The sequence below is a fragment of the Myxocyprinus asiaticus genome, chromosome 40 (genome assembly GCF_019703515.2).
Source record: "Myxocyprinus asiaticus isolate MX2 ecotype Aquarium Trade chromosome 40, UBuf_Myxa_2, whole genome shotgun sequence".
In the NCBI taxonomy this organism is placed as follows: domain Eukaryota; kingdom Metazoa; phylum Chordata; class Actinopteri; order Cypriniformes; family Catostomidae; genus Myxocyprinus; species Myxocyprinus asiaticus.
Window position 1 is genome coordinate 25,353,643 of NC_059383.1, and position 12,845 is coordinate 25,366,487.

Genomic DNA, 12,845 nt, shown 5'->3' on the forward strand with positions numbered 1-12,845 from the left:
CAAATAAACACAATAAAAATGCTGCAGTGATGCCACTATATTAAGGTGACCAGATTTCTGAAATGAAAAACAGAGACATTTCTAGTTCAGTGGTAAATATGTTATTGTAATTTCACATGTTACTTATCTATTAATTAAAAAGGGGGCCAATTCGGATGTCCTGTATTTTGACCATGGTGAATATAGTAATGTGATAAATTATGGTATATCATACTCTGTTGAATATGTCTCAGTGAAATTCTGATACAGATGTAAAGTTTTTAATTGTTTTCTGTTACATATGAGTTCATTATTTTCTGCACTGTATACAGTAGGTGACATTGTGGCATAAAAGTGAATTAAACAAACATTTATAAACAATGATTGAATATTGGAACTATTGCAGCTGACTCCACAGCACACCTGCCCTTGGTCACATTCTTTGCATCACTCTTCTTACTCTCTTCTTCTCTTTTCCTTCACCTTTACCTGGCACTTTCCTAAAAGTCGGTAGTTGCTAACTTGCTTGCTGGCAAACTGGCAGAGGAATTTCAAAAGAAATGAGGTCACTTGACTACCATTTCCCTCAGTATTACAACTGAAATCATATGAAACACTTATGTAGTATATCAGGGTCTGAAATAAATATCTGACAGGAGGACTGCCCCCCTTAGATGCCTCATTGTTGGGGATTTTTACCACTTTGTAGTCATGACACAAAGAGATTCAATATGGTATAATAATAATAATTATTATTATTATTACACTATTTTACCTAACTGTTTCTATCAGTTATCTCATATGGTATCTCACATGGACCTGTTTTTCTTAATTATACCTTTTATTTTGATCAACTCTTAAGCATTATGATGCTTCTTTTCGGACACTTGTTTCCCAGCAGAGCGCAATGTAATCTATGCTATAATGTGCTGATTTACATTTATTGTTGTTCTTTGCAGATACATTATTATACATTTAATTTATTTTAATTAATGTTGTATTCTTGTTTTAAATGCACTAATTTTATATAATACATAACAAAATAGCTTATTTATAACATAACTAGTATGTGCCTCACCTCAAATCTGATGATGTTTCTTTTCAGTTGCGCTTGCTGCCTGGTTCAGTTCTTAATGGCAAAACTGGCACGAACAAGTAATGAGTAAAGGAAGACGAATGACTTCAAGCTGCTGTAGCGAGCAGCCCCCTCTGTTGGTCGAAATAAACAGTACACGGTAAACCTTGTTGTCAGTAGGCTTTTATAGGGGCTTTCTTGCCATGTATTTTCACGTTTCAGACTGTTTTGAATGCACAGTAAAAATGGGGACATTTCCGGGGATAGCTCCAGTCAGGGACAGACCGTCAAAAACCGGGATTGTCCCCAGAAAACGGGGATGTCTTGTCACCCTGTATGCTAGTATTTAAACAGGGGTGTAAGAGTATCTGCCAATAGCATCTAATGCTATAAATAGCTTCTGCCTTTTTTTATTTTGTTGTATTTAATATTAATATTATTTTGTTATATTTCAATATGTAAACTAAAATATCCCTCCTCTTCAAATACTACCTTTATGCATGCATGCCAAACAAACTGACCTAATCAATTAACACACTAACCTCGTCAAGAATCAGCAGTGATGCAGAGAATAAGAGAGGCTCTGGACCCAAGCGCAGAGATTCAAAAACAAATAATTTATTTATATACAAAAAACTAACAAAAACTCCCACAGGGGGGTAAACAAACACAAACAACCCCGTAGGTCAAATCGTCTCGGTTACATACGTAACTTCGGCTCCCTAAAATGAAGGGAACAAGACATTGCATGCTAACGCATATGGGGAGTGTCCTTCCACACGACCTAGTTGAAACCTCTCTACAATAACGGCAATATTCCAATATTAGCTATGGTGTTTGAGCCCCGCCTTTTTAGGCACAAAGCTGTCTGCTATAAAAGCAGGTGCGCAAACACCATTCCTCAGAATTTTCTGACTGAGGGACAAGAAACGCATCACTTGAACTTCAGTAGAACTCTGAGTCTTGCAGTGCGGCCAGCTATCGCAATGTCTCGTTCCCTTAGTCTCAGGGAGCTGAGGTTAAGTATGTAATCGAGACACTCCCTTACAACACAGTACACTTGACATTGCGTGTTAGCGTATATGGGGAACAAAATCACGCCGCACTACATGACATAACCTTCCAGAGAGGAAACATGACGCCACAGTCCCAAGTGACGGCGACCGACATGAGTATGCCACAAGGGAGTGACCCTCATGTTGGGCCAGGAGGGGAGCACTCAGAATTAATACATGAACTATAGTAATATAGTATGAATTAACCCCTTCACAAACCCAGTCGGGAAGGGAGATTATTTATAATAAAAGTGCTTGTGACTTTATGGTAAATTACAATGGCTTGAATGCAGGCGGTTGTGTAAAATGATGGGGAGCCCGTACTTAAGGGGAGGGGCATAAGTATATGTTTGGCAAACGAAATAGTAAGAAATAGTAATTATATTAATATATTATTAAAATAAAGTATTAGACTAAATGTACACCTGTAAAATCTATTTTCTTTTCTCTTTACATCATAATAACTCTCCTAAAATGTACCTCATCCATTCCCTTCTAAAGGGACTTTGTTCCCTTCTCACTCAAAGTGCTCACGCTTGTTAAAGAGTGGCGTGCTGTCATAGCAACCATGTTCTGTTCCGTTTCTGTTTGTCCTATGAAGGCCGTCTCATTTAAACGAGGCTTGTTTAAAGGAGGACACTCTGTATACTGCAGCCTTCAAAGGACGCATCCTACCTAGCATGCAGCCTTCCAAACGAGACACAGCCTGTATTTCTACCCACAGATTTCACACCTTGCCTAATAATTTTCTCGCCTGACAGAAATACTTAAAAATAAATAATGAAAAAGGTTATGTTGTGGCTATTTGAGTCTTGGAGGCTCATTGTGCGTAACGCACTTTTGGATGGTAGAAACAATTTCAAAGCAGATGGCTTGTAACGTTTTCTCAAGAATTATCTGGGGGCCCTGCCAACAAAAAAAGAGGAAAGAAGGTCACAGAAATTAAAACACAAGCAGTTAATCTGCAAAATAACCATAATATCGGCATATATTTGCTCTTTGAGAGGTATGTGTATATTGCTATTACTTAAATTTGTTTATTATAATACATGTTTAATAAAGGCTCATATATTTTAAAAATATACAGTATAATATAATATTTTAGGTGCTGTGTTTCTATGTATAGGCCCTAATTCAATTATTTTATTTAATATATTGCTTTATTTAATCCACACTTTTGCCCCACTTTTTGTCATTTAAATTGACTTTGTACTACATAAACATTTACACATAATTAGGCTAGGCAGCTGACATGAAGATTTCAAGTATTGTCAGCAGTGTCACATAATATTCTACTGCATCTAGAATTATTATTATAATTATTATTATTATAATTATTTTTTAATTATTTTGAATTTTTGAAAGCTTCTAATTCTTGTATAAATATTATACAGTTTTCATAACCTTATTAATTAAGACACTACTTTTTTGTTCTTTCAATAATTCACTCGTCACGTCACAAGATTATTTAGTTAACTACAAACTGGAAGTTAAAAGGTGATCATTTTTTTTAATATATATATATATATATATATATATATATATAAAATAAAACAAAAGCAATGGTCACTAATAGCACCTAGATACCAGTGCTGGACAGATTACTTGTGATTTTTAATCCAGTACAGATTACAAATTACATGACAAAAAAATGCAATCAGTAACATAATCTCATAGATTACATTTTTGGGGTAATCTGATTCCTTCAACCTAATTCTATTTTATTTTATGTCACATGCATTTAGGATGTGTCAAAACACTGAGACATCAAGTTAATTTTAAGTCCATAAAACAATAACAACATTACGAACACTAATGACCATAAAATCAACAGCAATGTGGTTGCTAGGTCAAAGCTTTCATTTAAAAACACTGAAACACTTTTAACCCTTACTGCTTACTGATAGTCCGTCACATATTCCAAAGCTGAGGTGCAAGACATTATCTTTTGAACAGCAATCATATTCTAAAAGAGCAGAATATTTTAAAACATCAGAGTTCGACCGAGTCACATAAGGAACAATTGTGTCAAGTTTTATGTTAAGTTTCATGCAGTGGACTCCACTGCATCAGCAGCAACAGTAGAGCGATGGGCTTTGTTCCATATTACTTCACATTTTGCAGTTGAACTGCAATTACCCAGCACTGTTAGATACACAGGTTCCCTAATACATTCATATTCAGTACATTTTAGCCTAAAATCCTATTGTTGGGGAGGAAAAAAATTCCTGACTGTTGTTTGCCAACTACCCAGCTATAATGTCAAATTATTTTAGTGCTTACCCTTAAAATAAAAATAAAAGTAATTGTCATGTTTACATTGATTCTATGGATTATTCGATGATAAATGCTTACTGTATGTCTAGCCACTAGTGTGTCCACATTATTTCAACATATTTAAAAGTGATGAACTACACTACCTTTGATCCTGATGAGAATGATCCACCAATTAAAAAAATCATCGAGCTGGTCTCTCAAACTTCTTATATATTTGTATACTGTGTGTAAATGTTTTGAAATAAATGTAAAATACATTTTTATATTTACAATCAACAAATTTAAATTAATAGTTTTATATGTTTCCATTGTTTTTAATTCGATTGCATAAATCACAGTGCTTCATGGGATTGTAATTCATTCACTTTTACTTTTTTGTTTCAAACCAAAGTTTGTAATGTTGTGATTCACCTCGAAGCTGGTTAGTTTGGTTCATGTCTTAGACATTTTTAACACTCAGAGACTCAGCATAGCAAAATTGCAACATTTGTTTATAGCAATTAAACAATACTTTTATTTTTATTATTATTATTTAAAATGTTAAAAAAAAAGAAAAAAAAACACTAGCTGACACTCTGAATTGTATCACAACAACAATTTCAGTAGGAAAAAATGCATATTGAATGTCACAGCTAATAATAATAATAATAATAATAATAATTCACATTGTTTTCTGAAAACACAAAATTCACCCCAAAACAAAATAAGCTTAAAATCAAGATTTTTATAATCAGTGGCTTCCTAAAAACATGTTCTTGAAAAATAAAAAATAAAAAATCTCTATGCTTGTGTTTACTGGCAGAAAATATGGGTACCATATAATTTGTTTATAAGGCATGTGAATTAAACAAACACAGTTTTAAATTTATTGTCTACTGGACTATTGTTTTGATAAAAGTGTAAACATGTTTATTCCCTTTCTGACCGTAATCAGAAGATCGGTTTGATTCAGAGGAAGGGAACATTCAAGCAGGTGAGGGAAAATGTACAGCCCAGTGTCATGACAATCATAAATAAATGATTATTCACATGTCACATGATTATTCACATGTCACATGACTCACCACCTGCATTTCACCTCAGATGGGCTCTGGATTGTAATGCACTGATGATCCCTTTTCATAACTGTTTCTACAATCAAGCATAAGCAATATGCACAGTAATTTAATATAAAGAAACATAAATAAATAGCCTAGCAAGCTGCATCCCACCTGTTCACCAGTAACACATAATAGTGGGTTATAAAATATATAAAGGGGATGTTTTTTCCCTGTAAATACAAGAAAATAGCAGCCTGTGAGCTCTGGGAAGTATCTAGGTTTTTTCCATAGGGTTTTCCCTGTCAGTGACAGAGAGCAACATATACGCATGTTAATACGGTTAACAGGTGACAATGCAGCCTCTCTCTCCCTCTGTCATACACACACCCATCACATTCACGTTCTTTCATTCTCTGCGGATTGAAATTGGACTGAGTTACTGCATAAACAACACTAAACAAGCCCGTTCTCCCTGAAAACCACATCCCACAGTCTGGCGAGAGAGAGAGAGAGAGAGAGAGAGAGAGAGAGAGAGAGAGAGAGAGAGAGAGAGAGAGAGAGAGAGAAAACAGAAATAGCATATGTGCAATTTTTATGAGGTAAACTGTGATGGCTGTAAACCTCTTTAACTGTGACTTCAATTAGAATCTGAAAATGAGTACAAAAATGAATACATCACACTAAAGTAAGCTACGGGAACTGCCTCAGAAGGTGGTACGCCCCTCCTACTAGAATTCAGAGGCTTATGGATAACAAACATAAATCATCGAACAAAATATGGATTTCTCACTCTGCCAGTCATCTGGAAAAACACTCCTCCTCTAACACTCTATGGAAGAAAACCGAGCCCTGCAAAATCATGTCATGAATTTGTGAATTCTGCACTGATAGGTTCACCTGACTATGTGGCTTCATCTATTCTGCAGAGCTGTGCACAGACGAGGACTACCAACTGAGATGCGGAGGGCAGTAGACAATAGCTCAGCAGAGGACACTTGAGACAGTGACTGAGAAACAGAGAGATCGAGGGAGAAAAGGAAGAGCTGCTGCAGTATCCCTACAGTGCTGAGCTTTGGACTGCGTGACTGACTGGTGTGGAGATAGAGAGTGAGAGAGATAGAGAGAGAGAGAGAGAGAGAGGAAGGGGGAAGGGAAAGTTCTTGCTTGGGTGAGGAGCAGGCAGGCAGGAAGGCAGGCAGGCAGACAGCAGCATCTCTTTTGTGGTGTGCTGCTGAGGGATCTGGCTGCCTAGAGCCGTGCAGGGCGCTCACTCCTCACAGGCGCACATAGCGCCACCGCCTCTCCTGCACTGGCCGCAGCAGGGACAGGGACAGCCTCCTTCACAGGCGTAGCACAGCTTGGAGCAGCAGCGGCACCATGGCGCAAGCCGCTAAGCAGATCCGCAAGAACAAGGACCTACAGGAGCTCGCAGCCCAGGAGCTGCGAGAGAAAGAGGAGGAGAAGATCAAGAAGAGGAACCGATCGAGAGACCGCAGACGCAAGGTATGGCTGTGCTGCTGCCTCCTCCCTCTTCCCTGTTCTCCTTTATTCAGTTCCATGATTCTTTCTCCATATCTGTGTACACTTCAATCCTTGAGAGGGATATGACAGCCTGAATGCAGACACACACCTTCACACATATCACTGGCTCATTTTGTTACCCGTCAGGGATAGTTGGTTGTTCACAGATTGTGTTTGAGTATGACTGAGATGATTGGTTAAGTAGCCCCTCTGTCCTCGGGGGATCATCCTGCTTGCTTCTGTTCTTGATCGATTTAGACGCTAACATCATTTATGGCTGATGCTGCATCAAAAAGAGCACATTTCACCCATACACTCTGCCTGATTGCTTTATGTATTCAGCTGGCGCTGTTATGGTCTCCTCTGGATGCCATCCGCCGCAGGCTCCATTGTTCTGCGAGGTTTGTTGCATTCCCCCTGTTTGTCATCTGAGAAGGTATATTACACCACCTCATAATGAATGCATATATCAGTAGCGTATGTGTGAACTTTAGCAGAGCCCTTGTCTTGAGCCCGTCTCGTTACAGTCTGGTTGATGGAATCATTGCAAAAGTGCATTATGCGTGCTGCTTCAGAGTATGTCTATCCAGATGCAGCACTCTGGATTCATTCTTACTTTGAAATGCTCTCAGCTGAAGTGCTTCAAAGTTACCCTGTTTTCACCTGTGCATCTGTATTTCAGTGTAAAAAGGCTTGTGCATCTGTAAAGCAATGGCTTATAAAAGTGATTTCCAACCAGGGGTACATGCATCCCAGAGGACAGAAATTCTGTCATCATTCACTCAACTCTATGTTGTTCCAAACTTATTTTCTTCTGTGGAACACAAAAGGAGATGTTACGCACAGTGTTAGCCTCAGTCACAATTAACTTTCAATGCTTATTTTTTCCAGACAATGAAAGTGAATGGTGACTGAGAAGCTAACATTCTGCTTAAAGGTTTAGTTCAGCCAAAAATGGAATTTCTCTCATTATTTACTCACCCTTATGCCATCCCAGGTGTGTATGACTTTCTTTCTTCAGCAGAACACATTTGAAGAAAAATAGAAAAATATCTCAGCTCAGTAGGTCCTTAAAATGCAAGTGGATGGTGATCAGACCTTTGAACCTCCAAAAATCACTGACAGTCAGCATAATCGTAATCCAGATTACTCCAGTGGTTAAAATAATGTCTGATAAAGCGATACGATCGCTTATGGTGTGAAAAAAGATCAATATTTAAGTACTTTTTAACAATAAATCATCGCTTCCGTTCAGCAGCAGTATGCACAATCACTAGAGGGCAGAGTTCACGCAGTCTCTCGTGTGACGTATTCACATTGGCATGATACAGAAGTAATCTCACGTTTTTTTTCTCAGTTGAGACATCCAGGATAAGCACACAAACACATCATTGTGAAAAACAAACAGATACAAATACAGATCTAAATCAAAACCAACTAAGCTTCTGTAGAGTGTTCCTCCTACTCAGTTGTAAACAGCGCTGCTCTTCTGGGTGCACGTGCTTCAGTTCTCTTGTTAACATGGCAACACGATTACGTCTCATGTGCATACTGCTGCCGAAAAGCGATCATATCACTTTAGAAGACATTAATTTAACCAATGGAGTCATATGGATGATGTTTATGCAGTCTGTGCTTTTTGGAGCTTCAAAGGTCTGATCACCATCCACTTGCATTTAAAGGACCTACTGAGCTGAGATATTTTTCTATTTTCCTTCAAATGTTCTGCTGAAGAAAGAAAGTAAAAAAACACCTGGGACATCTCCCCTTGTGTACCACAAAATAGAGAAAGTCATACAGGTATGGAACAACATCACAGTCAACATGATGATAGATTACTTGTAATTCATATATTATTAATCAATAGATTCAATAAATTATTTATAATACAATATATATAATTTATGTCAAATTGTGTGAATGACACATGTAAAATATGGAATTTATAGTATGTGAATTAGCAAAAATATCTATAGCAGTATTTAGATGAAGATACTGGACAGATGTAGATGTAGACACTCGTAATTTTCTCTTTCTCACACAATACAATGCTCTGTCCTATTAATCTCTCATCATAAGGCTCAAAGCACAGAAAGCAAAATGAAGCAAAATGTAGTTAAATTACAAACACATATTTTTATATTTCTGAAATTGTATCAAAAAGCTCAGAAAATGCAAATGCTGAACTCAATGCAAATCTGCAATGATGAAATATAACAACTTTCCCCCAGTCTGTAGTATTAATCTTTTATGTAACAAAGACATCTTAGCCGACACATTTCTGGTTTGTGGTCGATGAAAGGGCACTTGAGCCTTTCTGGTGAAGTTGTGGGGGTACATCAGACAAAAAAAGGATGGGAAATACTGCCTTGGAAGTATTGCATGCATGCAGGTTTCTCTAAATGGAGAAGAATAGAGAATGGAGCTGTTTATGGCGGATCTTTTGCACTGTGTTTTGGGTCTAGTGAGAGGAGAGCTTGTAGATTGGCTGCTGAGAGCAGGGGGATATCATAGGTCCACGTGACTCCAGTTGCCACTGAAGAAACCGAGATCAGCATAGACTGGGGTGATGACTACACTCCCGTCTCTTCACCAAGGCTCATAAAACCTGTCTGCTTAGCATTTATTAGCATGCTCACATAACTACATGATCGGGCAGAGATATGTGGCTGGGGGTGGGAGAATGTCAGCGTAGTACCAGTTAACAGAATCGAGATGCCGACACATACACTCACACATAGCAAAAAAAGATGTTTGAGTCCAAGGATCATTCCAAGGCCTTTGTCCTTGAGGGCTGGCTTTTTAATCTTCGGTGGGACGTTTGATGAAGCATTTGTCAGGAGAGTCAGTCACCACTTGAGATTACACACGGTCCAGGGAATTGGATTCAGGAAGTGTTTGATGATACTGTTGCTTTTTTTTATTTAACTGAAATCTTAGAATTTTCAGTAAGCATTCCCTGCTAAAAAAGATTAGTTTAACCAGCATGCAGTTGCAATGCTGGTCTTAGCTGGTTAGTTTTGGTTGTGTGTTGATCTCAGCATGATCACATGGGAAGTCGGCATGCTGTTTCCAAAAGTTCCAGTACCCTAGGATCGGCAACAGTATGCCAACTCACTGACATGCCCTTTCTCCCATCTGACATATTTGAAAAGGCTCAACATAATTTACTATCCCTCGTAGCACGACTGGTAGCGCGTTGTGTCCGTTGCATGGGAGACCACAGTTTAATCCCCATTCAAACGAGGAAGTAATCACGTTTGTGTAAACTATCACGAGCATGATAAGGAGGTTGCATTTTTATCCCTAACATTGCATTTTGTCTCTACTAATAGTTAGGGTTGCATCTGTGTTTGGTTGGGGGGGTAGATTAACTAAAATAAGCATTTCTATTCACTGTTTTATACCGTTCAGCTGAAAACAATTATTTTTAAAACTGGCTTCTGGCAACCTCTCCTGGATATAAATGGATGTCATACTTGTTTATATGTTCTGAAACACTTACCACTTTAGTCTCTGGAGGCAGTGTTTTCAAATTTGGTCAGCGTATTCCGATTTTAACTAAAGAAAAATCAGCACATACTTGCCAATTTGTACGCGAGATCAGGCTGGTTGATCAAGCTGGTGGACCAAAATCTTGCTGGCCCAGCATAGTCTTTCAGCTGAAGCTGGTTAAGCTAGTTAAGAAGCCTGGTGGGGGGGGGCCTGGGTAGCTCAGCGAGCATTGACGCTGACTACCACCCCTGGAGTTACGAGTTCGAATCCAGGGCGTGCTGAGTGACTCCAGCCATGTCTTCTAAGCAACCAAATTGGCCCGATTACTAGGGAGGGTAGAGTCACATGGGGTAACATCCTTGTGGTTGTGATAAGGGGTTCTCGCTCTCAACGGGGCACATGGTAAATTGTGCGTGGATCGCGGAGAGTAGCATGAGCCTCCCGTGCTGTGAGTCTCCGCGGTGTCACGCACAGTGAGCCACATGATAAGATGCTTAGATTGACTGTCTCAAGCGGAGGCAACTGAGACTTGTCATCCACCACCTGGATTGAGGTGAGTAACCGCGTCACCATAAAGACTTACTAAGTAGTGGGAATTGGGTATTCCAAATTGGGAGAAAAGGGGATAAAAATAAATATAAAAAAAGCCTGGTGGGGACCAGCACACAAAACACAACATAAGCTGGTGACCAGCAATGTTGGCCTTTTCAGCAGGGTTTTAGTGCTCACTCTTAGCTTTTTCTCTAAACCTTCAAATCTAACCCTGAACTTTTCATTAACTAGTATATATATACTGTAGATTACATTTGTCAAGCATGGGTGATGAAAGCAATAGTATTCTCCTTTTTAAAGGTATTACCTTTAAAAAAAGGTAAATAGTTGAAAGAAATCAAAATGTGAGTTTTATGGCTTTTAGTCTATATCTATTAGCTTTGAGGCCATCTAAATGCTGGTGTACTCCTAAAAGTCAACAAAATTAACTTTTAGCAGATATGCACATTTAAACTTCCATTCAGTGCAAGTGAATGGTGGCCAGAACTCCAAAAAGCACATAAAGGCAGAATATAAGTAATCCAAATGGCTCCAATTGTTAAATCCATGACTTCGGAAGCAATATGATAAGTGTGGGTGAGAAACAGATCAATATTTAAGTCCTTTTTTTTTACTGTCGATCTCCACTTTCACTTTTTTCTTCTTTTGTTTTTGGCAATTTACATTTCGTGCATATCCCAACTTTCTGGACAGGGAGGAGAATTTATAGTAAAAAGGACTTCTGTATTGATCTGTTTTTCACCCACACCTATCATACCACTTCTGAAGATATAGATTTAACCACTGGAGTCTTATGGACTACTTTTATGCTGCCTTTATGTGCACTTGGAGATTCAAAATTTTAGTACCCATTCACTTGCATTGTGAGGACCTACAGAGCTGAAATATTCTTCTAAAGAATTTTGTTTGTGTTCTGCAGAAGAAAGAAAGGTATGCACATCTGGGATGGCATGAGTGTGAGTAAATGATGAGAGAATTTTAATTTTGGGGTGAACTATCCCTTTAGCTCTTGCCAGTAGAGTCCGAGTCACGAGTCCAATTTTAATGGACTTGGACTTGTCACGGACTCGGATGCATTTTTACTCTGACTTGACTCGGACTCGAGCCTTTCGGACTTGGGATCTTGAGTCCGGCCGAGTCCATGGCATTTGTGATGCAATGAAAAACAAACAAACAAATAACGTAACATAGGGTGACCATATATCCGCTTTTATCCAGACATGTCCTCTTTTTAAGACATGAAAAAAGCGTCTGGCTGGGATTAAAAAATTGCCTCTAAATGTCCAGGATTTGGCTTTGTTTTCATATTGATTTGCTCTCTACAGTTAGTACTATCATACATTCTGTTTATTTGACACTGCGCATCAGTTTTCATGCATATACTGTATGTCCTTACGTGTGATTATTCTGGCTGAGAGCAGCAGCACGTACTCTTTCAAAGTACTTTTTTAACTCTCTTGCCCGTGCACACTTCATTTCTAACTGAAAATGTTGACTATATCGAGACAAAATCAAATTTAATTCATATCAGGGACATTTAAACTAATATGACAGATGAAATAGATGATGAAAATTGTACAACTCAGTCCATCACATACAGTGCATCCGGAAAGTATTCACAGCGCTTCACTTTTTCCACATTTTGTTATGTTACAGCCTTATTCCAGAATAGATTAAATTCATTATTTTCCTCAAAATTCAACAAACAATACCCCATAATGACAACGTGAAAGAAGTTTTTGAAATCTTTGCAAATTTATAAAAAATAAAATAAAATCACATGTACATAAATATTCACAGCCTTTGCTCAATACTTGGTTGAAGCACCTTTGGCACCAATTACAGCCTCAA

The 12,845-nt window shown here is 38.2% G+C and overlaps 1 protein-coding gene across 4 annotated transcripts in view; it reads left to right on the forward strand.

Moving 5' to 3' along the window:
• The first annotated feature begins 6,608 nt into the window (after positions 1 to 6,608).
• LOC127431004 (ankyrin-1-like) overlaps positions 6,609 to 12,845 on the forward strand; it is a 113,718-nt gene continuing 107,481 nt past the window's right edge. For all 4 annotated transcript variants that reach the window (XM_051681174.1, XM_051681176.1, XM_051681179.1 and 1 more), the window contains exon 1: positions 6,609 to 6,929. In XM_051681174.1, the coding sequence (XP_051537134.1) occupies positions 6,804 to 6,929 (126 nt within the window). In that variant the 5' untranslated portion in view covers positions 6,609 to 6,803. The remainder of the gene's footprint in view (positions 6,930 to 12,845) is intronic.